Source organism: Phallusia mammillata, chromosome 6, assembly GCF_965637545.1.
Source record: "Phallusia mammillata chromosome 6, kaPhaMamm4.hap1.1, whole genome shotgun sequence".
NCBI classification, from domain to species: Eukaryota; Metazoa; Chordata; class Ascidiacea; order Phlebobranchia; family Ascidiidae; genus Phallusia; species Phallusia mammillata.
Window position 1 is genome coordinate 11,639,829 of NC_137257.1, and position 24,414 is coordinate 11,664,242.

Genomic DNA, 24,414 nt, shown 5'->3' on the forward strand with positions numbered 1-24,414 from the left:
AAAAGCTCACGTTACATATTCAGCGTCGTGTGGTGATCATCCGTTGTACTTGTCCGTTGGTTGCATGTAGAAAAGTGGTACTGTTTTAGCGACCCAGTTACAAGCCCTAGCCTTATTACCAGCTGCTTGGCCATCCCGTGTTTGGGCAAATATCAAGCATGCATGTCACTTTCGTCAGAAAAATCCTTTCCGCTTTGAGTCCCACACTGTACGACTGTTTACGGACACTTTAGCATTTTACAATTTAACGTAGTGATGATTCATTCGGTCTGTCTGAAAACCGTCTGCACCGTGGTCTGAAAAACAAATAGCTCGTTTGACGTCATCGACTCATCGTTATCAACAAAAAAAGCGTCTTTTTTGTTGACGCACTTACCATAGAATACTTTTACCACATGTTTTAGGTACAACATCAAAGAAGTATGGCTGTAAGTTCAGTTAGAAGTTTTAAATACAGGTATAGCAAAAGTTGCAAGTTCTTGTTTTAAAAGACATTATTTAAAACACGTTGAAACATTCCTAGTATTTATTTACCTACTTCAACAGTTTACAAATCCCAAATTTGTTGTTCTTTAAATTTGCTTTAAGATTGTGGTAAGCGGATAACATGCCAATTGCCTACAGATAAAAAAATCGCGCAGTGCGAACTGCGAAGGGAGCGGGCTGTGCGGTGTCGCCGGAACTGCGGAGCATCAGTTCTTAATTTCTTATCATTTTTACCCAGTGTGTTATTTACTGGATGTGAGTTTACCATTTTCATTGTTAAATTTTTTTGTGCAAAAATTATGTGAGGTTGGTTTGTGAAAAAGTTTTTGTGTACGTTTGTTTATTTTGTGGTCATGTTTTGGCGAGGTTTGGAGTTTTGTTTTGCTTTTTATGCTAAGATTTTTTCTGCATATGAAAACAGGAGGGATGTTTTTAGTTGTTGATTTGTATATTTAACGTGCTGAAGATTTAATATTAGTTGTATGCTGTGCATAATAAGTATTTTTGAAACATCATATGTGTCACACTCACAACACTTAGTTCTTTGATTCATGACCATTTTAGCATTTTAGAAACAAAAAGTGTAGCTGCAGGGTTCCCGCGGCTATGGAAAATCTGGAAAGGTTATGGAATTTAAATTTGTATTTTATGGCCTGGAAAAGTTTTGAAAAAGTATGGAATTTGGCGCCTGAAAATGCCAGATAAGGATAGGAATTTCAAATTATGTAACGTTTGTATTCGTTGCAAGTGTGGTAAATTGGCTACATGTACCAAAGCCTCTTTTCTAGTTTTACTGTGGGAATTGCTCAATTTTTTTGATAAAGGTCATGGAAATTCGGGTTTTTTTTCTTGAAAAGTCATGGAATTTATAAACAAAAATTGCGCGGGAACCCTGAGCTGGCAAATTTAGTACTTCGTTAATCCTACAAACAAACCATGCAAAAGATTGAAAATCATGATTAGTGTTATAACTGTTGTAGTGGTGATGGTTTGGGATTAGAAATTGAAGTAATCGCTGCAATTGATTTACCACAGCAATTAAGTGGTGATGATTTGCATCTCATTCCACAATATATTCCTGTTTACCCTTAACATTCATCTTCCACAAAAATGTACTGCCTTTCTGTCCACATTTTTCTGTGCAGAACTGAACTGAACTAAACTGAACCTTTTTATCCATTTTGAATTAACTTTTTCGATTTGGAAATTTTAAGATTCATTTTTCCTGGATTAGTTTTTATTAATTGCTTGCTCAAAATTTAATATTTATTTACAGCGTTGTTTTAAATGGTAGATGTCATGTTATTCTATTTTTTGTGGTTAAAACCACTTCTTACTTGTCACAACAATACCAACATATTACTTAAGTACACAGTGACCACATTTATTTTAATTTTAATGTATATATAAGGTGTTTTTGTACGTTTGATAATTCTGGCATAGTGGCAAAATGAGTATGCTGCAATTCACACCACCCATAGTAAAGGAGTTACTGGGATGGAAAAGAGGAGAAATGTCTGCTCAGGTATTATTTAAGTAGATGTATTTATAAAGCAACATTATTTCCACAAGCTGCTTCAGTTTGTTGCAAAACTCAAGTAAGTTTGTCAGTTTGACCCACTTTAAATGCAGAAACCTTTCATCAGTCTTATTAACATTTTCGGCATGTGACAAAATACAATGCTTAATGGTGTATAGAATGACATACTATGTCAAAAAAACAATAATTGCCTATGTGCTTCATATGGTGTACATACGGTGTAGTGTGTGTTATATATATGTATAAACAAACAAAAAATTCAATGTGTATTGTTTTTGACACCACCTTGTTTTTACTTAGGATGAAAAGTTTGCTGAGAAGGCAATTAAGAGTTTGGTAAAAAAATTAAAGAAAAGTGGTGGGCTTGAAGATTTAAAGAAAGCTGTCACAAAACAGTCAATTGACACTAAATGTGTCAAGATACCTCGCTCTTTGGATGGAAGGTTACAGGTGCAAATTTGAATAAAAATACTCATTTAAATATATTTTTGCCATTTAAATACAATTATGTGGTTATCCATTGTTGACATAAAATCAATTGATCAATATCTTACACCATTTTTTATCATCAACTGTTTCCAAGCTTGTCTGCATTAGAATAGCATGCCTGGTTGGTTTTGTAACAGTAGTGTGTATTACACCAGTTTGAATCATTACTTTTGTAGGTTTCCCATAAAAAATCACTACCCCATGTGTTATACTGCCGTTTGTGGAGATGGCCTGATCTTCGAAATCATCATGAGCTTCGACCTGTAGAAAAGTGTGAATATGCTTTTCAGTTGAAAAGAGATGAGGTACATGATTGATGTATGAGCCAGGAAACCCTTCTGATATGAAACAGTAAAAAAAAAATTGTGTGAAGTTTTTAGAACTTTTCACATTTTTTCAACAACTTGTTAAAATCAAATATGAAGTAATTTTGTTTCTGAATTAGGCTTCAAGTTCATTCAATAGACCTAAATTTCTATCAAAATATGTGGCTGCCTTGTTTACCCACATTGGGCATTGTGTTTTGTATAGGTATGTGTTAATCCCTATCATTACACACGAGTGGAGACACCAGCTCTCCCTCCCATTCTTGTACCTCGCCAAAGTGAACCCATGCCAGCAGAACTTCCTCTATTGGACGACTGGAGCATTGTCCCAGAAAATGCAACTTTTGAGCCAAGTATGTAAAGTGGCAGCAGCTGTGGTAGCATTTCCTATATATATATAATATATATATATTTAACCATTGTTAATTAATCAATAAGTTGTTGATCAATAAATCTTAAACTACAGATGATTCATGTTAGTCACAAAGCTAACTTGCCAAGCTTGTTGTTGTAATTAACTGAAGTTCTTGATTACCTATAAACTGTGCAAACAGTAAAACTGCTAGCAGAGTTTATAATTTCAACTTCTGCTTTAACGATATGATTATGATGCTCATTTATGGCAACATAGCTTGTCTTCATTGATAGTGCCCCAGAGAGTGAAATTAGTCCTCTAAACTAGGTGAACCTAGGAATCACTGCATAACACATGTTGTCATATTTTCTGAAACTTGTGAGTATTTTGCAAAACTCCTTTTTTAAGGCATGCAGCCATCAGGGAACTTTACAATACCAGAAAGTCCACCACCAGGCTACATGAGTGAGGATAGTGAATTTAGTGAATCTGGTTCAACAATGTCGAGTCCAGGACCATCAGGAACTTTTTCAGGTACTTCTGATGTGTGGGTATATAAAGATGCATATTAAAATAAGGTGATGTCGTAGCTAGTGTATTGGCATAAAGGAACAATATTACCTATAAACTTATTCTTAATTAAGACTTGTTGTTTAGATACACCAGGAGGTCAAACTGGATCAACAGGATCTGGATCTGAAGATGTACAGTCAGTTGCTTATCATGAACCTCCATTTTGGTGCTCAATCTCTTATTATGAGCTTAATCAAAGAATAGGTATGCTGTTGTGTTAAAAAAACTATTCCATGAAAAGTTTAAATTAAATTATGTCTAGTAGTGTTCATACTCTCATTTGAAATACTTTTTAACAATTAATAAATTAGAATAAACACTAAACATGTGTTGCAAAATAATTTCCTTGTTTATGGTGTGTAGTTTTAATCATCAAATTGTAGGTTGTATTTTGCCAATTTTGATGTGATTAAAAATCTATAGTCAATAAAACAGATTTTTAATTTTTATGAAACTTGTTGCCTAAATCATGTGATTTTATGCAGGTGAAACATTTAATGCCTCTCAATCATCTTTGACTGTTGATGGATTTACTGACCCTTCAAATGCAGAGAGATTTTGTCTTGGACTACTTTCAAATGTCAATCGCACTCAACATGTTGAGATAACCAGGAGACATGTAGGCAAAGGTAGTTCACCACAATTACCACTGTTGAGTAGCAATTAACTTTTATTGGGGTTGTAAAATTTACATCTTGGTTAACAACATCCTCCTAACAAACACCTGTGACACAAAAACTGTAAAAGGTAAGTATTATGTCTGTAACCCTTAGGTCCTTCTTTAAACGAAATGTCCACACACAGGTGGACGGCAGAGAAAGAGCATCTTTTAAGGCAGGGTTGTCAACTCGTGGGGTTCGGGGGCCACTTTGCAGTTTGGAAATTATGCCGAGGGCTGCATGTGATTTTTAATCTAGATCTTTATTTCACCAACATCCGCCAATTACCTGCTGGTTTTTGTTTTAAAATTACAGATGTAAAGAAAAAGGTTTACATCATATTTATGCCATCTATTGACGCCTGAAAAGCTCAGAATAATTTCCAACTTGAAGCACAGATTGAGCTACACAGTGTGATAATCGGTTTTAACTGTTTATTACATCATAATCTATATTGTGAGGCTTGTTTTTCGCATTGTTTGCACACAATAGGCCTACAAAAAGTCTGACGCATATGGCTGCTAGGCTGGTAATACTCTTTTCAGTAACACAAAAACAATTTATTATGATTAGATAAAATCTGACAAAATACTACAATTGTTATTGAGTGTATGTGGGCCGCATTGGAGGGCAGAGGGGTTTCTTTCTGTCCACCCTCTATGTGCACAATATGAGATTGATAAAACATGCATAAAAAACATTCTTATTTCTAACAGTGCTGATTGAGTAGTTCATCTAATTCACATTTACACATAATGTAGAAAAAAATTGGAAGTTATGCACTGCATTTTACCCTTTTCACTCTACTGTTAACCCATAGGCTCACACACCGATTTTTTTTCAAAAACCTCTGTGCTTAGCAAAAAAACATGATTTGGGAGTTACAAACTTTGATTGGTACATGCTATATAGTATTTGAAAGCATTTTCAAATAAGCATTATAACTTTTTGAAAGCATTATAACTTTTTTTTTTAAATTACTTATCAGTTTACCATCAAATATTTTTTTAGTTTTTTTACCATCAAATAATTTTTTTTTAAGCTGTCTAGTTCTGAAATACACAGTAATGCACTAAAATGGATGCATACTAAGTTTGGGCATTTTTAAAAAAATTGACCAACTATAAGGTCATAAACTGTCCACGCTTCATTTATTTCGGATTCAGCAAAACTGTGCCTTCAGTTCTTTACCAAAAATTAATGTTTTATTTTCGTTTGTTGTTTTTAGGTGTTCGTCTTTACTACATTGCTGGTGAAGTGTTTGCTGAATGTCTTAGTGACAGTGCCATATTTGTTCAAAGTCCTAATTGCAATAGGCGATATGGTTGGCATCCAGCCACTGTAGTAAAAATACCTCCAGGCTGCCACTTGAAAATTTTCAACAATCAGGTATTTAAATGTTAAAATGTTAACAATTTCACATTTTGCCATACACAATTGACCAGTAGATATATAGCAGATTTTTACTGAAGCATTTAAAGAACTGCAAGGCTGTAATGTAGATGATTCTATTTAATCACGAATTATACACATACTCATTCCCAAACTTTAGCCTCTTCTGTTTAAACAAAATTTTTGCCAAAAGTAAAAACAAGGCATCTAATTTTCAACAGGAATTTGCTGCTCTACTTTCGCAATCTGTTAACCAAGGATTTGAAGCTGTTTATCAATTAACAAGAATGTGCACAATCCGCATGAGTTTTGTCAAAGGCTGGGGTGCTGAATACAGAAGGCAACATGTTACCTCTACTCCTTGTTGGATAGAAATGCACCTTAATGGCCCACTGCAATGGCTTGACAAAGTGCTTCAGCAAATGGGTGCACCACATATCCCATGTTCCAGCATGTCTTAATCTTTAGTTTGAATCAATAAAAAATAAGTTGTGTGGGTTAGTTTCAACAGGGATGAGTACAAACAGTTTTGGAACAAAGATCCTGCTCTTTTCATCAACCTTTTCATCAAAGACTATTCATCCTACCATTTTGTATCAATGTCTCTTGTTTTTTTCTTGTACCAAAAAGTCAAGTGTGTGTTAATAATATTGCCAAACTGTACAGTATTGTTTTGTGTACGTTACAAATGGTTTTAGCAAACAGTTTTGCAAGAATGTACACTTAGGTATTTGATAGTCATTAACAGTTTCATATTGTTACCTATTTTACTTTTTTGTGTAAATTGAACTGCAACCATGTTCCAGGCTGATTTTTTTACTGATTGTGTATAAAGTGCTTCCAAGGAAAACATTTTATTAAACTGGTAAAACGTTAAAACATAATACATTTAGAAATACTACGCTGTTACCAGGTTACTATCCCACTTTATAGTACATATCATTGAGGCAAAATGATTAGATGAGTGAGCAATTGATTGTAAGCAACATTATTTTTGCTGTTTTGAAAAATACTGCCATTTTCTGTACAAAAAGTTTTCAGTTTTTGTGCCTTATTGTTTTTCAATGTCCGGCTCTTGCACTAACTTTTTATTACCCAATGAACTGATTTATTTTGTAATATGTCACTTTAAACCCCATTTTAACATTTGGTTTGTTGCGAACATTTTTGTGCGAGATTTTAGTGTAGGCGTTTTTCATTGATAAATATTACTGGTTTTGTTTGTACCATATAGCTGATATCCATTGCTGCAACAGTAAAAATTTTTGGTTTTGCAATTGTGATTCATAGGCAGACGCAATTTACCAGATTTTGTTACTTTATTGCAAATAGGTATGTTAACAGCTGCAGTGTCGTAAATGCACCATTGGCATAATTCTGTTGATGGTCGCCTTACCCTTACAGAAAGTAGTAAGGCAGAAAAACGAGTTTGCGCACTGGCATTAAATAAATGTGCTTTTGATTAGGCAAAAGCGACAAGATGTTGTGGTTAACTGGGTACCTTCACCGTTTCCCAACAAATGCCCAGGAGCTGGGAAGGTTAAAAAAGTTTAGAAAGGGAAAGAAGCGCTGCTAACAGACATATGGAATGACAGAGAGTTTTTAGAAAGTTGAACAGCGCACTAAACTATTGGTAAATAACATGTACACTGTATATTGGTTCGGCTGCTGTCGCTCCAGCAACCGCACGTTTTCCGTTGTTTTAGATAAACTGCCGCGGGTGACGCTGAGGTCATCCCGCTTGTGTTTACTATAAATTTTCAACTAAACATTGGTAAAAAGTGTAGTTGTGTGCGTTTTTTACTTTAAGAGGTTTTTTAGATGACTATTTGTTTTCCAGTAGAACACCACACTTATTCTCCAAACACAGAAGGTTAGTTTTCATTATCCCCTCAAATCTAATACCCTTTTGGTTTTTGGATTTTAGTTTGGGGTAAAAACCGAAAGATTATTTAATGCCACGCTTTTATTCTTAGCGGTTTGTTAAGGTTGTAGCGGTTGTCATGCGAAAGCATTAGATGAAAAATCATAAACTTCTAAAATTACCCAAGTCATTTAAACGTATAGCGTATTTTTATGTGTCCTAAATTTCGTGTTTGTGCGTTGAGTATTAGGCCGTCGCAATTTCCCTTTGTTGCGGAGCTAGGAAGCTTGTGTTTCCAGCCGTGCGCCTGCAAAAGTGATTTTGCGTTCCCTGCTGAATTTTGTACCACGTGTTTTGTGCTGTATAAGGTTTTGCGTTTCGTTTAATAAAACTCTCTAGACACTCTTCGTTCTGCAGTCACGACTCTTCTGTGCACACTCTGCACACTCTACGCTCTGGAGTCAGAACTGGGAACACACTGGCCTCAGTCCACAGTCGCGACGGGCCATGATGTCAACAAAGTAACGGCCGCCCCCCACAAGGTAAGGAAGCAAGCCTATACAGTTTTAAAAAAATAAACGTGACCTTGTTGTTATTATGTCATTTTGTGTTTTCTCTGTTTTTTTTATTCGTTTTATTTGATTTTAAACCAGTTTGTTGTATTCATTGAGGTCTTCCCAAACTTTGTAGCTCGAGACCCCCCTAAATTTAGTAAATATTTTGCGCCCCTATGCGTTTGACGAATTGTTTTACAATGGGCTGTATTATGAGTGTAACTTATCCTTAACGGTATTTGTCCGTAGCATACGATTCTCGCATAGTTTGTAGCAACTTGGTGTATGGAATTTTACGCACTTTCATATCGCCAGATCACAATGGGGTTAAAATGTCACAATGCATTTTGGTTTATATCCTAAGAAGAACGAGTTTAAACAAGTTTTATGCTATTTTAAAACGCTGAGACATAATTTTTAAACAGCGCTCTATAAATATCGTTGTCTGCAAAATTAGAAAGTTGTCGCGGACCCCCTGAAAACGCTTTGCGGACCCCCGGTTGAGAACCACTGATTTAGGTACTCGCGACCCCAAAAACTTTAGGTTCGCTACACGAAACGCATCAGGTTTGCTACCCCTAGTTTGTAAAACCCTCGTATTTTTTCAATCATCTATAGGCTACATCACCATTCTTTTCTTTTTTTTGGATTGTACGTTTTCTGCTGTCTCATCTCGCATTGCTTAGTTTAATAACCGTATTAGATAGTAGACTACAATGGCCGCTTTTTATGCATGCTTCATGGTCGTGAACGTAGCCGATATGTATACAGCTGATTTGACATGTACACAGGCTTGTTGTTATTAGTGCATATTGTATAAATAGCACGGATGAACTGAGATAGTGGGGATTTTGCAACTTTGACAAACTGATCCATTCTCCCTAATTTTGAATGTTGCAGACCCTAAAATGAAACCACGGTTTGTTGCAGTTTTTACATTGTTGTCGCAGGTATTGTTTTGTTGTTGCTTTCTACGTCGTGCATATGATCAGCTGTTGCGTCATTAAAGAAACACGATAGAGCCCACAGTGTCGCTTTACGTTGCTGCGTTTGCGAAACTTATCTTGATGTGAGTTCGGGGAAATAAGAGCAAGATATTTGCACGTAGGCCCACATATTAAAAAAACGATTTTGTTGCCCTATTTGCTGTTACACATAACAAGATAACCGCCCCAATAGCTCAGATGAAACCGCAGCAATTTTTACAAACTATTTTTTAAGAGAAATGAAGGGGTCGTTGTTTTAGGTTCCTTTCGATTCCGAATCTATACGGACTGACACTCTTTCACCTCACCTTTGCTGCATTTATTTGAACTGTGTCAGGCTGTATTCGACTACAATGGTTTAAAAAGTCAAAAAATTGCAATCCGTTGCAAATTCTTGAAAAGAACTGCTTCAACGAAAAGGTTGTTGGTTTGCTATCTTTTAGTGGACTTTGACCTACCCGTTAGGCCATAAACGTGTTCCGTCGTGTTGTATTCATTGTTCGTTTCAGATTTGCCTTCTCAGTTCTCATCAGCTGGACAAATAAGAAGTTTAACACTCTGTTGTTTAAACTTTTTCTCTGTTGTTTAGAGTTTAGACGTTTTCAATAAATATGCTGTATTGCAACAATTAGAAAGTGTTTTTTTATGACCCAAAGTTTAAACATGGAAAATAAAAAGCTGATATCAAACTGGACATGTGACGATGTAAAACTTTGGTTGAAATCGGAAGGGTTTGGTGAGTATGCACAGCTGTTGTGTGATGAACATGGAATAGACGGGGAAGTTTTACTCACAATTACTGTTAAGGTACAAACAAATTTAGTTTTAAATGCTCTTGCATGTGTTTGAGTAAACAATTAAACTCCTATAAACAAGCAAAATTTTAAACTTTAAAGTAGATGATTTTATCAGTTTTGTACAGGGTCTTAACTCAATCGCAATTGAAGTTTTTATAAGATATAGGTCACATCCCACAAAAGACCTGTTTTGAGTTAAAAAACAGTGAGTTATGATTCCAAGCAGAACTGTTACCATTGGCATTTTATGTGCTTACAAAAGGGGTTTTACTGCTTGGTCTGAATCAATCCAAAATGTTTTATTTGAATTAAAAATGCCTCTTTGGTTTAGTCTGGACATGCAAACACTTGGACTTGCTGATTAAATACATATCCTAATTTTTAGTTTTTTAACGTTCTGCAGGACCTTCGCGATCCTCCTCTTCAGTTGAAGAAATTGTGTGACATTAAAAAATTAGAGAAAAGTCTCAAACAACTACACAAAAAATGGGATGTTGAGAATCATATATTATTAAGTGGTAAATATTTCTTTCCAATTTAATGTGGTTTGTAGGAACTAAGATGTCTGTGTTGTACATCTTTATTAAAAAATAAAAGTCATTAAGATATTGGAAACTGGACAAAGTTGTGGTACAATTGGGTTTAAAGTTGTACATTGCAAAGAATGTTGCACATTTTTGTTCAGTTGTACGCTTTTTTGGTTTTAGTTTTGTGAAAGTTACTGTTTATTAATATATCCTTTAAGAACATGAAAATGGAAAATATTCAAAGAAAACCAAAAGAAATGAACAAATTGAAAGAGATGGAATGGAGTCAAGTGATTTGGTGTCATCCGATGAAAATGATGAAAGTTATGTAAAGAAAGTTAATACACGAAAAAAGGTTTTTAAACCTGAATACAACAAATTGTTGGTAAGTGTAATATTTTTAACTTAGTAATGTAACCAGGTGTGGTACTTTGAGTGAATGATTAGTTTATGGTCGGACATGAATGACCTCTGCTTCATGTATGACCACATGTACTGCAGGGCATGCTGGAATAAACCATACTGTTTTAGCTTATTGTTTCACACTGTGAAGGGTCGCAGATGATCTCAGTTTTATAAAATGGTTACATATTTACCCACCTCGTTTGTACATGTCGGGCAAAACATTAAATAGAATGATACAAAATGTGTGTCACCGAAATCGAGGTAAAATGTCATTAATGGTTAGTATTTGCTTAGCTACCACACACCACCATGACTGTATTGCGATTGGTAAAACACAGTTAAGAATGATTTGTTGCATCTGTACCACATCATGGCCTTCTAATTTGTCATTAACAAAGTTACAAATAATTTCTCGTTCTTTTGTCACACCATGACTTGTCAATTATGAAATGAATTACACTCGGGAATATGTATAATTCGGACAATACTGTAAAGCAAAAAGTTAACTTTTGTACTACACGCTTCTTAATTTGTCAGTGTCTGTGATACTGGGTTTTAAGAAAGATTTAACTGTTTTAAAACAGACTTCGGACAACAATATTGAGGTTAAAGAAGGTATTTTTTTCCTGTTTCTTTGCACTATGTTTGAAAATTTACATAACAATATTGCAAAACATTCATGTTATTGGGTCAAATTATGTACATAATAAATCGTTTATTAGGATATAAACTATTTGTTAAATGTTGATTTGGCTCAGGATGATTTAAGTTTCTCACCAACCAAAGTACGACTTAAATTTACCAGATGTTCATTTGTCATAGGTGAGTTTTGGTTATGCCTTTGCAACTTCATGGATCACTGCCTATGTCATGGTGATCTGTCATGAGAAAGTGCCTGACAAAAAGAAATACCCGCCGCTACCTGATGTGTTTTTGGACAATATTCCTTTAATTCCATATGCATTTAAAATGGCCGAGGCTTGTGGCTTGTTACTTAATGCAATGTTTTGTTGCATTCTTCTGTTTCATAAGCATAGGTATGCAAGACAAAGTGACCAATTGTAATATTAAGAGTTACAAAAACATATAAATGGATAAAGTTAGCGTGTTATTGTTTTGTCATTAGAAATTTTTAAATCAAAGTTTTATTGCAGAGCCATTGTGTTGCGAAGATTTTTTAGCATTGCAAGCACTGTATTTCTCCTGCGTTCTGTGACCATGTTTGTAACCTCATTATCTGTGCCAGGAGAACATTTGGAATGCACTGGTAAAATTATAAATCAATTCGATTTTTTAGATTTGAAAACAATTTTATTATTGTCTTATTGCAGCCATGTATAATTCAAAATGGCAAAGGATAACTCGTGCCACAGAAATCGTAACGGGACTTGGAATGTCGCTTACTGGTTTGCAAACATGTGGAGATTATATGTTCAGTGGACACACTGCATACTTAACACTGTTCAACCACCTTATAACAGAATGTAAAATGTACATGTTATTCTTTTTACGTAACTGTTTTCTATGACATTTTTTCTGTTTGCAGATTCACCACGAAAAATGCACTATATCCATACCATCTCCTGGGTTTTGAACTTGTTTGGAGTTTTCTTTGTATTAGCTGCCCATGAACATTACTCGATTGATGTGTAAGTGTACAACTTTGTAAATGGTTGCATGCAAACCCTAGCTCAGCTCCCAGGGGGCGATGAGCTGTACTGGGAGTGGGCACTGGACTATAGGCTGTTCTGGGTGGCACAGGTGTTGGCTTACTAGAAACATCTGCCAAAAGACATTAGGCTATTTTTTCCATTGTGATGTAACCCCTGTTCTTTCGTATTGTAAAGAGTTAAGGGCATGTTGTCTTTTAAATTTGGATTTATCATGAGTGGATGTACATTCATATTCTTGATTTAATCAATTGGGAATTGTTTGCTACTCCATCTTGGTGTCCACATTAAGGACACTGAGTACTGTTATGTATATTCTTCATTCGACTTGAAACTTAATTTCTTACAAACTACTAATAAACCTAATGATTTTGGAAATAAAGCTGATTTATCATTACCTATTCTTGTGATTCTACATTAAACTTACTTTCCTGGCCATCACATATGGTTTAGCATCGGTGCTGTCCATGTTAAGACATGACAATGTCTTAAAATGTAAACGATTTGTTCAGTTTTTTCGAAATGAATACCAATATTGGTAGATCCGGCACTAAGGTTGAGTGGGTTTGTTCATCTGCCATTTTAAAGGGCCGGACACCACAGGGCCTAAGGGATTACTTATTGGGGGGCACGATCTATGAAAGGTGGAGAACCACTGCCTTAGCCTATGGTTAAACAAGAAGTCTGAACCTATAGAATTATAATAACTGGAACATTGTTTCTGCTTCAACATTAACGGTAACAACTCACTTAATAGATTTGGGCAAAAACTTAACCATCCACAGCTTAGCCATTGTTTTCTATAGACCTTGGCCATTTTAACACATATTGACCATTCACTGCGTAAGAAAGTTTACAGGTTTCAAATTTATAATTATTATGGGTCCCCTTTTATGAAGGGGACACATTGTTTTTGTCTGTATTTTTTTCTCTGTCTAACGCTGGTTTGTGATACGCATTTGGTCAAGAAAGAGTGCTCAATTTTTTTAAATTTTAGACACATGTTAGTTATTAATCCAAATTTGATCCTCCTGAAGTTTGACCCTGAATGACCCAGCTGTTCACCCACAGGCCCCCAAACCGTATTTTTTTTAGCTGTACTGACTACAGTACTTCATTTAGGAGTTATATGCTTTGTTGTTTGGTGCAATATAAGGCATTTAAAAGAATTTTGTACCTTAAAAAAAAGATTTCCATTTTCACCCCTCAAACCCCAAAATATTCATTTCTGTCTAACGCTGGTTTGTTAAACATGTTTGGTCAAGAAAGAGTGCTTTAAATTTATTCAAATTTGCACAGATGTTTAATCATAAACATTATTGCCAAGGTAGTGGTGTATATAGAATACATCGTGTAGACGTTTCGACAATCTCACAGATGTTAGTTATTAATCCAAATTTGATTCTCCTGAAGTTTGACCCCAAACGACCCAGCGGTTCACCCACAGGCCCCAAAACTCTCAAGGGAGTAATTGACTGGTTTACAATTAAGGCGGGTGAATGCAGCGGGAGTGCTCAGCTTGACGTCCTTACGAGACAGTCATTTCACATTTTCAAAACAGTCAGGCACATTTTTTAAATTGTGTTTAAAAACTGACCTTGAAGGACAATATCAAGGTCAAAGCATGGGATTAAATTGAAAGTATTTTTCCCATTCTTATTTACTGTTTTTTTGTAATTATATCACAATAGCGATGCAAAAAGAATACGGACAAAACTTTTAAAGTTGGGTTAATGCTTTCTGAAAGTTTTTCCTTAAGAATCGAAAAATAACCAGGACGTGTATTTACCGTAAATATGTGTAGATTAGATCAAATGATGTATATGTGGAAAATAGCATGTAGAATATATAAAATGGAAGCATATCAGAAAGCCACCTTTCTATTTAAATTTTGAAATTTTATTCCTCAGGGTAATTGCTCTCTACATAACATCAAGAATATTTTTGTATTATCATGTGCTTGCTAACACCAGATCGTATTTCCACAGTAAAAGGATAAAGGTGAGTTTTTATTTAGTTTTGACTTTAACTGTTTACAAAATTTTTTTTTTTTAGATATGGTTTCCATTATTATCCTACTTTGAATGCAATGTTCCTGGAAAGGTTCCCAATGAGTTTGAATGGCCTCTTGACAGAAACAGAATTGGAAAGTTTTTTAATCAAATTAAAAAATCAAAAAGTGCCTAGAAACAATGACAGCATATTTAATAATATACCGCTTTGTACTAGTGAGTTAGTATTACAAGTGTTGCTGTGTTTGCATGTGTGCAATATTTATATATTTTTCTTGTGGATATGGTACCTTCCAGAAGAAACATCCTCCACTTTAAGTGTATTTGTTATGTGGCTTTTTTATTTTAACTGAAAATGCCTGATTTATATTTGGTAATGGATGACATATGTGTTTTAGCCTTTTACCCATTTTGCTTTTAAGTTATTCCAATAATTTTTTTTTCTGTTTATGTTATAATTGCTTTTGTCTTTTATTTTTCTTGCCTCCATTGACGTTGATAGTAAATATTTACAAAGATTTGTGTTGACATAGTTCCGTATGTAAGGTGTTGACTGGATTTTTTGTGTAAAAGGTAATAGAACTTATGCACTTTTAGAAGAGGACAAGTAGTTAGCAACTAAAACCCATATTTTGCTTTGTAACAATGTTTTGATTTTAACCAATTTCTTTGTTCCCATAATGCTGATTTATTTGCTGCCTTAGGGGTGTGATAATACAATTTTATTCTTTATTTGTTGCCCAAACCTTTATTCAAAGGTCACAAAAATCATTTTAAACAGCAGTAAGGAGGCTTTTTGTCATGTTAAAAAATTATTTTTACTACATCCTATTAAAAAAGAATTGCTTGCATTTGGATTCCATGTGAGTTCAAAAATGTTAGAATTGAAACATTGTCAAAATGGCATATCCAGTCTAAATGTTTTGGCCAACTGAAACTTGACTGGTCGTAGTACACATATTTGGGGCTGCATGAGTTGCAAACCGGGGATGGTTGGAAATTTTTAAACAACAAACCTATTTACAATTGTTTTTCATTGAAATAATTTTTAGAAATACAGCCTGGTGCAGTTATGGCTGTATTTCTGACCTAAAGATACCGGGAACAAGAAAAGTAATATTTGTGGATAAAAGTTTGGCAAGTATTGCAATTTTTACATTTTGATGACACATGGGTAAATGGCGTCAGAATTCACAACGCACAACTACCTCTCTTCAGCTTGTTGAAAGTTTAAACCGGGTTTTCTTAAATCAAATCATAATGGGAAGTGACCCATAATAAGAGTAATTGTTACAAAAACAAACTTATGTTATTGACTTCGTGTAGCTGTAACCTATTGGTTTGAAACAAAACTGACTTTTTGTTCTATTTCTTGGATTTACTGTTTGCTACTAATTTTGCGCATTTAAAACATTAGCTCATTGAAATAAACTCAAAGGTTGTATGTGTTGCTGCATCTGCCTTTTGGTTGACGAACGCCTCGAAGCAACCTATAGCTCATGTAACGTAAAGTACTTTCGTCAGAGTAGCTCTGAAAAGGTCAGCTTCAGTGTTTTACTTAAAAACAAAACACACATTTGCGTACCAGATTGTTTATTATAACAATGTCATTGCAGGTAAGTTCAGCAGCACCTTTAAATTCGTGAAATTCACACAAACATATTGCGGTGTTACCAGTTTAAAGAAGACACCGGCAGACATAAACATGCATCATTTACAATATCAGGGGTCAAAAACAATATTCCATGGAAGTATAGGATCAGAAATATACGAAAGGTCGAGGGGTATTGAAGTTGGTTCGTATATATATTAATTTTTGGGGGGTTCGAATTAATTTGATAAGTTGGGATCCATTAAAGTTTGGCTGGAGGCACTGTACAATATAACCATAGTTTCGTCCGAAGCAATAACAGTGAAAACATGCCGTCAAGTTCGCACGATTAGAGGGATGCCACGCAATGTTACACACAAATATAACGTGCAAAAAATTCAAAAAACGTTACAGGAACACTGTTAGACGCTAACAACAAAACTGCTCGAAGTTGCATTAGTGGGTTAAAAAAGAACAAGACTGTTCGCGAAGACAGTGGATTTGTTCATCAATTTACCTCATAGCATTGCCGGAGCAACATGCGGACTGTGACAGGAGGCAATGGACATCAAAAGAGGCAAGTCTTGTGACTCGATTCTGTGTGGAAAAAAGAAAGTTTAAACAGGCTTTAACATTGACATCTTGTATGGGTGTTTGGAAACTAGTCATGGGGCCGGTCATGTGGTATAGACGTTTTTTTTTTTTCCTTTCAATTATTCCGATCATTAAATGAACTCTACTGCTTACCCGAGAACCGCTGACAATTGGGCGACAGTAACTCTTTTGTGCCCTCTAACGTATTCCGCAAGCATTCGGCTTTTAAGAACAAGTTGACGTAGCTCCCCTTCCAAATGCGCCATGCACTGTACAGGAAATATCCGTCAGTTAACTGCTTTCGTGATCACATATTTCATCCAGCAAAGCACGCATATACTTACAAATTGTGGTGAAACTTTCATCGCTGACATGTGTGCAACTTGTTGGACAATATTGCTTACTAGTTTCGATGTTAGAGCAGTCAAAGAAGGTTTGTCAGAATGGAGACGCTGACTGCTGTAAACCTTTACTGTACTGTAAATACGATAAACAAAAAATGATGTAAATATAATGACAAGGACTAATCAAGTTGCAGGATTCTTTCAAATTAAACATAGGATTCATTCCGGTTTGAATTTATAATTTCTACAACTTCATTGGAATTCCCTTAAACAATTCATTGCGTTAAAAAATGAAACTTACCAGCTGTCGACATCGGCGTGAATACAAACTGCTTCGCTAACCGGTTCGTCCAATGGTGGATTACGAACCGTGTGGTGAAGATCTTTAAGAATTTTTGATGGTAAATCCGGTTGATTGGGAACGCCGTGGAGCACAAAGTCGTTTAAATATTCCGCGTTAAAACTGCAACCAATTTACACCAGAGCTCATTAACAAGCTGCGTAATGTTTGATAACAAACCATACACAAGCATGCAAAAATATATTATAGGGCCAAAAATACTTACTCAGCCATTAAAGAATCCCATTCAGGGGAAAATTGGTTCACTGAAGAAGATTTTGGAAGGGACTTCATGTCTGAAACGGGAATTTCTTTTGCAACAAGATCGGCAGAAATCAGTGAGGTCGAACTTGGTTCCGCACCGACTTTCGAAATAACTGGACGATTTACCGATACAGGAGTTTCGTGTTGGTTTTGTTCGTGAAACTTGACTTCCTCGCTACAAGCCTTAAAGCTGACCACGCCCACCGGTCCTTTTGAAGGCAGTAGGGGAGGGGGACTCTTGATTTGACCACTTGTACTCTGACGCGGCAATGGAACAGGGTTTGGCTTGTTGCTTATGTCGCTAGAAACCTGTTTAGCAACAGCTGGTTTTGAATACATGTCGTCAAAATACTCTTCAAACGCGTTATGATTGATTTCAATCGACGGGATTCGCATCAGTTTTAACCGTTGCAAGCTGGGACTTTCCATCTCCTCCGATGAAACAACTTCAGAGTTGATTGTCTTAGATTGAGTCGGTGAGGAAGGAAGTGCGTGTCTGCGTGTTCCCAACTTGCACCGGTTTCCATTCACAGCAGCAGCATCTCTTACTTCACCGCATACTTTCTTTTTAGTATTGGCGGATGGATTAGAAACTGATCTTGCTGGTGAAGTCCTGTCTTTAGCAGAAACTTGGTCTGAGGTCGTTTTTTGAATGACAACTTCGTCTCCGACTGAACGAGTTTTCTTGTGACCCAGACTTGGTGACTTTTCTACGGCTGTTATGGGAGAGGGTGGAGAAGGTTTGGTTGCATGACTGGCAGCTGTTATACATGAACTTTGCACATTAACAACTCGCGTTACAGGTGGTTCCACTAAGTCAACAAATGTCTGCACACGACGAACGCCAGCACTTTCAGGTGTGGGCTGTTTTATAGCAGGCGATGATTTGACATGTTTCATTGCTGCTGGGCTGTCGGGCTTGTGCGTTGGTACTTCGGGCCACTCAATTTCATCGAACTTTGATAATGGCGAGGTTTGCCTCATGCAAAATGCGCCATCGAATTTGTTAGCTGCAAAAAAAAATTGGATGATTACTCAAAGTAACGTGATTTAAGGAACATGTTTTAAGGTTTTGCATTTAAAAATAGAATTTATTATTTGGATATTTTATGGTGTGTGGCATTTAACAAGATCTAGTAATTTTTAACTTACATAATCCCTTTTTTACAGGGCTGTTTGGGTGTCGGCTGGCTGGCTTAGGTGGCAGTTTGGGCGCCGTGGCTTTAGGTGAAGGTGTCGCAGTAAACTCATTTGACGTCCTCCTGCTTTGAATGGGTCTACTTTTCGGCACTGCATCGTTCGAGTATGTTCGATGTCTGGACAAACAATGAAACGAACAAATGAAAAAAGCGCTGGATGTTTCACACACGCGTGCAAATTATCAGTCACATGCTGCGTGATGAAATTGACATGTGACCAAATCGTTCACGTGAACAACAGGCTGCGATATGTAAGTACCTTGTGACACAGCACATTTCCGCAACACCAACAAATCTTGCTTAAGAAAAATCTTGCTACTGGAGTGCTACAAACAACAAGATGTAAACACTGCTACAAACCTGTTTGAAAAACTTGTGTTCAATAATAGACCACTTCTATTACTGCTGTTTTTCACCATTGGTCCGCTGTTGCTGCGGTTTAGTGGTAAAAGTGAAGATTGTATGTTTGTCTGAAATGGGGTTGATTTACTTCTTAATACAGTATTTCGAGATGTGTCCTGCAGTTTGCCTGCAAAATCTTTTTCTCCATTGTTAATTGACACAAGTACATATTCAGATTCTTCCAAGTCACATCGAACAAGATTTGTAGACAAATTTTTGGTTGGGTCACTTGTATGTTTCAGAGCCTGCCAAAAATATGAAAATAATTGATTTCAAAAATTCCAATCACATTTTGCATTTGCCTTTAGACAACTCTTTAGGAATGAACCAATCTTACCAAAGGTGTTAGTTGATCAGGAACCTGTACAGCATCTTTTAAGTTGCTGCACTGAATAAAATAGGATATAACAGACAAAATGGTTGAGACCATCTCATGCTGGGCGCCACTAACAACAGTTTTGCAAATTTTTGTGGGAGATCCAACTGCTCCATAAAGATCACTGGAAAATAGATTTGTTTAGTTTTTGCTAGTAGAACCGCATTTGGAAATTGCTGCAATAATTACCCAAGTTGTGCCCATAAAGTGTTGTATTCCTCACTTTGCTTATTCTGTTTAAGGTTATTTGATGGTGAAGAAAATCCAACCCACCCCAAATGGTAAGTAAGTGTCGCAGTCAAAAGACCACTGAAAAAGCTAAAAACAAACAGTGCCATTTTAGTCCTGTTTGGACATACCAACAGAATGTTACCAGTTACTTACTAATTGGTTTGCTTGTTATTAAAATGGTGCACAATTCTTGTAAGGTCACTTAAAAAGTGTCTGACAACAAGATCCTGGTGTGTACTTGTAACTGCTGGTGAAGTTATAGTTGACCAAACTGGCTCTGGGAGTCTTTGTGTAGTGTACACATTATGCAACTTAGTAGAAAAAACATCAAGACTCTGATAATCAAAACAATGATATTACACCTCCAATCATCTTGCAGAAAACAGTTTTAAACTTTTACCTTCATCATGGCTGCAATAAATTCCTGTTTTGGTCGGATTTTTACAGCCTTTTCAATGTTTTCTTTCAACTCAGTAAGATGGCTTTCAAATATTGGAAATCTTTCAAAGAAGAAATGCTGGAATGTTCTAAAAAACAGATTTAACCACATTTAAAATAAAAAACCCATACATATATTTGGTGATCGCAAAAATCACGTACCTGTAATTGTTTGGTTCTGGTTCACAGATTATTGCAAAACCAATTCTCATTCGATTTTGTCGAAGTGGAGGAGCAGTCTCATCACCCTTTTAAAATCAAATTTTAAAAACTTCAAATGTAAGGGCTTCTAAACACCAACATGCAAACAACAAAATTACCGTATCATACAACATAAAGCTATCACGCTGCGTTGGAGGAAGAGAATGTGCTTTCTTATTGGGCAATGACATTGGCTTCAACCCACTACCCAAAGATCCTGTGAAAAAATAATGTTTATTTTTTGTACAGGTTGTCTGCTTTGAAAAGGTATAAAATCGTAAATTACCTGTAAAACTCTGTGAAAAACCATGATAACCAGAAAACAGTGAGGCAAGGGAATTATTGGAATCCGACCTATGCATTCCTGAATCTGATGCTGCCTCCTTATTCATAGGAATTGCAGCAGTTGGTGTTGTTGAAACTGTGTGAGTAACAAATAGGTTTTAAAACGGATTAAATTTAGTTCCACATTTTAATAGTAATCTTAAAGACTATTATCTGATCAAAAACATCAACATACAAGAATCACCATTTGTTAACAAAAATCTGAACATTGTTGTTTTCACCTGGCATGGTTTGGGCTTTTCTTCTGCTATAAACTTGGTTGGGTTTTGGTATTTCAAGGTGATTGTCCAATCTCCTGTCCAAACTGTGCACACTATTTGGACATTTGAAGGAAGGAAGACAAAATACTCTGCTAACCATGATTTGGGGAGGATTACTAAAATAAAAACACATGTCATGAATTTTGCAATACATTTTTTTTACAAAGTTTGTGACATGCAAAAATTTTTGGGAAAACTACATTTTCTATTTACCGTATGGTGTGAACCTTTAGTGAAGGTGCTTTTTGAACCATACCAACAGAACCAAAAAGCATTTCAGCTAAAACATCCCAATCAGATGGTATCCGGACAATCTAAACAGATAAAGGAAATTTAAACAAGCTGCATTACCATTTTACATAAATATCTGACAAGCACCTCATATTTCACAACTTCTTGATCCTGTTCATGTAGGTTTCCATGTGATGTTTGTACCTCTCGTTTTTCAATGCTGGTAGTTTTTTGATAGCATTTTGAATCAAATATATTTTTACGGTCACTTGTGTCACCAAGTTCTTGAAACAACACTAGCCTAACATTAGGAGATGGTCTTCCCACAAAAACTGTCACATCTGACACTTTCGGGATGGGAGAAGAAATATCCTTGCTGGTGTTGATGTTTGGTTGTGATGACTTCCTGTTAGAACATATCCGGTGCATAAAAACAAAGTTGAACAACATCTTCCACATACCAGGTGCACACAATAATCAGTTAGTATAAAATATTGGATGTTATATATTTGAATCGCGGGTATCCCATGACATTTTTAAAATCACTTTTCCATGTGACTAATCCATATGAATCATCGCGACCATGGCTGGGTTGATATGTAAATGCCATGGTCTCCACATAAATTTGTAATTGAAAAGTTTACACATATATAAATTATGATCAATTACAACAGTTCCACCAAAAAATGCAACTAAAAACACACCTAAAGAATCTTTTATCACAGCTTTTCTGACCAAAATACAACTGCAAATTGTGCCTATATTACAAGTTATCATTTATTTCTGCATTTTAGTCGGCAAATACTTTATTACATATTAAACTAACCTGAACAGGGAACACTTTGTCAATTGGTGGTTAATTTTTTTGTGCCATTTTTGAAATGAATCCATTTTGTCCAGGAGGCTGGTGAAATGACAAGCCCACAAACAGTCACTTTCATTTCATTGATAGAAATATTTTTTAAAACAGTAAACAGTCCAAGGTTTTCATTTCTTGAGTTGTAATGTTTAATGAATCAGTTACATTTTCAACCACTGAAGTATTCAGCGCTAACTTTCAAGTCTCCTTTCAGTTCATGTTTAGCTGAAAAAAGTTTAATAATTTACCTTCACTACTGTACTAAACACCAGAAAAACATGTGATACAACCTAAACTAGACTCTATTGTACATTTGTACATTACAAAATTCATTCAACGAAAATTCTAAAAAACGCGGCGTTTTTGTCTGGAACAATCAACAACATCCTCGTTTGTCAATGTTTTTAATCAAAAATTAACATTAAGTTTGAAAGACTTATAATACTTAACAAATCTAAATAAAATCCAATACAGTTTACAGTTCTAACACACTTGCGACAATCAAAAACGTCTCAAATATCAGGAACCCATTTCACTGGCAAAGACCAGTATTGCTCTGCTTAAACTCGTGATGGAACATCATGTGACTGACTGACTCGACTGGTGCTGCGTCACAACAACGCATTGATCATCGCAACTAGCGCGTGACGAGGTAACTGCGACAACGAATCAAAACCGCGTAGGCGGTTTGTGCTAACTTCCCAGCTACATAAGATGAAATTTGTCCCGTGACCTGTTGTTGTTGTTGTCTTACTTAAAGCAATATCAAAACAGAAAAATTCGTTTAATGCTGATGAGTCTCATAAAACTCATAGGTTCTCAACAGTGAGTAAATTTATTCCCAAGGGCTGCATCGGACATCACCGAAACCAAGAGTCAAAATTGGGCATTGTTTGCTAACGGAGTTTAATGGAAGAGCGTTTCTAATTTAGTCCTAATAAAACTTGCAAATTACCCCTCAAAATTTAAAATTAAAAACCTGAGACGATATCACAACTCGTTCCATCAGGATTACAATGCTTACAAAACCAACAACTTGTTGTTGTTAAAATATAAACTTCAAACATTGATTCTGTTTTTGTTGTTTTTTTCGGTCATGAGTTAATAGGCCTAAGGTAGGATCACGGGCAAATAAAATGAGGGAACCTGGCAAATACTTTCTTTGCGTTTATGAATTTTCGCTGTAGAATATCATGAATTTTCATGCGCGCGTTTTGCAATTGTTGTGCAGCCCAAAATAAAACAAATGTTAAAGTATAGCCCAAAAAGTATAATTTCGTTTTGTGGTTTCTCGTGACCCATAAACATACATTCTTACTATTTGGGTTGTATTTTTGTTTGTAAATCAGGAAAGCTTTTTGAAAGTTACTGCGCCAGTTTGAAAAATCAAACAAATACTATTCGTTTTTTTTTTCGACCAACTTTGAGCTGGTTCAAAGCATTATCAGCCAGACAACGCTTAACAGTGATATCACACAAAAATAGGTTGGGAAACACTGGTCTAGTTAACCTTTGTTACACGTATTGATGAATTGTGACGTAATAAATAGAACCTTGATGCACTGTAGCTAAATTGCGACCGATCCAAATTGCATGGCAATGCGTTTCAGTGAATCGTTTAATTGAAGTCATCCTTCATGATGTGCTTGGTTTGTGTTCAGGAAAAATGCATCTTTTTTCTTTGATGTAGCCTACTTGTTTTACATTCATTAAAATTATTTTATGGGGGGTTCCGCAAATTTTGACAAAATACCTTAAGGGTTCCGTGCCACTAAAAAGTTTGAAGAGCACTTGTTTAGACTTTAGAACCCTTGCTCAGTGATTCTCAACCGGGGGTCCGCATGGCGTTTTCACGGGGTCCGGGACAACTTCTTAATTCAATTCAATTCATTTATTTACGTGATGACACTACGTAGGATCAGCTTGAACCACAAGTGGTTATACAGGAGCTGACCTTAAAAAGATTGATAAATCGCGATTTGAAACAAAACACTTCAGCGTTTTAAAACAGCAAGAAACTTGTTTAAAATCATTCTTCATAGGCGTCAAACCAAAAGCATTGTAACAATTAAACCCAATTGTGATGCAACAGTCGTAAATTGTT

At 35.7% G+C, this 24,414-nt stretch overlaps 3 protein-coding genes across 4 annotated transcripts; 2 read left to right on the forward strand and 1 right to left on the reverse strand.

Moving 5' to 3' along the window:
- The first annotated feature begins 621 nt into the window (after positions 1 to 621).
- On the forward strand, positions 622 to 7,097 carry LOC145233259 (SMAD family member 3-like). Its single transcript, XM_080097953.1, has 10 exons — positions 622 to 741; positions 1,898 to 2,011; positions 2,327 to 2,476; positions 2,692 to 2,820; positions 3,047 to 3,194; positions 3,605 to 3,730; positions 3,854 to 3,973; positions 4,255 to 4,398; positions 5,657 to 5,817; positions 6,042 to 7,097. The coding sequence occupies exons 2-10, from the start codon at positions 1,937 to 1,939 to the stop codon at positions 6,279 to 6,281; spliced, it is 1,293 nt and encodes a 430-aa protein (XP_079954079.1). The 5' UTR covers positions 622 to 741; positions 1,898 to 1,936; the 3' UTR covers positions 6,282 to 7,097.
- Positions 7,098 to 8,077: 980 nt separating this feature from the next.
- On the forward strand, positions 8,078 to 15,486 carry LOC145232419 (sphingomyelin synthase-related protein 1-like). Of its 2 annotated transcripts, XM_080097035.1 has the most exons (10): positions 8,081 to 8,226; positions 9,814 to 10,031; positions 10,425 to 10,539; positions 10,767 to 10,933; positions 11,776 to 11,990; positions 12,108 to 12,220; positions 12,285 to 12,437; positions 12,500 to 12,602; positions 14,534 to 14,624; positions 14,679 to 15,486. In XM_080097035.1, the coding sequence occupies exons 2-10, from the start codon at positions 9,870 to 9,872 to the stop codon at positions 14,808 to 14,810; spliced, it is 1,251 nt and encodes a 416-aa protein (XP_079953161.1). In that variant the 5' UTR covers positions 8,081 to 8,226; positions 9,814 to 9,869; the 3' UTR covers positions 14,811 to 15,486. The 2 variants fall into 2 exon arrangements, with proteins under 2 accessions (XP_079953162.1, XP_079953161.1); XM_080097036.1 differs by lacking the exon at positions 12,285 to 12,437 and having other exon boundaries at positions 8,078 to 8,226.
- A 725-nt stretch (positions 15,487 to 16,211) lies between these two features.
- On the reverse strand, positions 16,212 to 22,554 carry LOC145232418 (folliculin-interacting protein 2-like). Its single transcript, XM_080097034.1, has 18 exons — positions 22,278 to 22,554; positions 21,599 to 21,857; positions 21,434 to 21,534; positions 21,182 to 21,336; positions 20,902 to 21,036; positions 20,735 to 20,832; positions 20,577 to 20,662; positions 20,377 to 20,503; positions 20,130 to 20,311; positions 19,935 to 20,063; positions 19,707 to 19,869; positions 19,328 to 19,614; positions 18,921 to 19,084; positions 17,731 to 18,778; positions 17,466 to 17,627; positions 17,165 to 17,297; positions 16,974 to 17,089; positions 16,212 to 16,823 (listed from the first exon to the last, which is right to left on the reverse strand). Exons 1-18 carry the CDS (start codon positions 22,340 to 22,342, stop codon positions 16,745 to 16,747), a joined length of 3,489 nt encoding a protein of 1,162 aa, XP_079953160.1. The 5' UTR covers positions 22,343 to 22,554; the 3' UTR covers positions 16,212 to 16,744.
- Between the last annotated feature and the right edge of the window lie 1,860 nt (positions 22,555 to 24,414).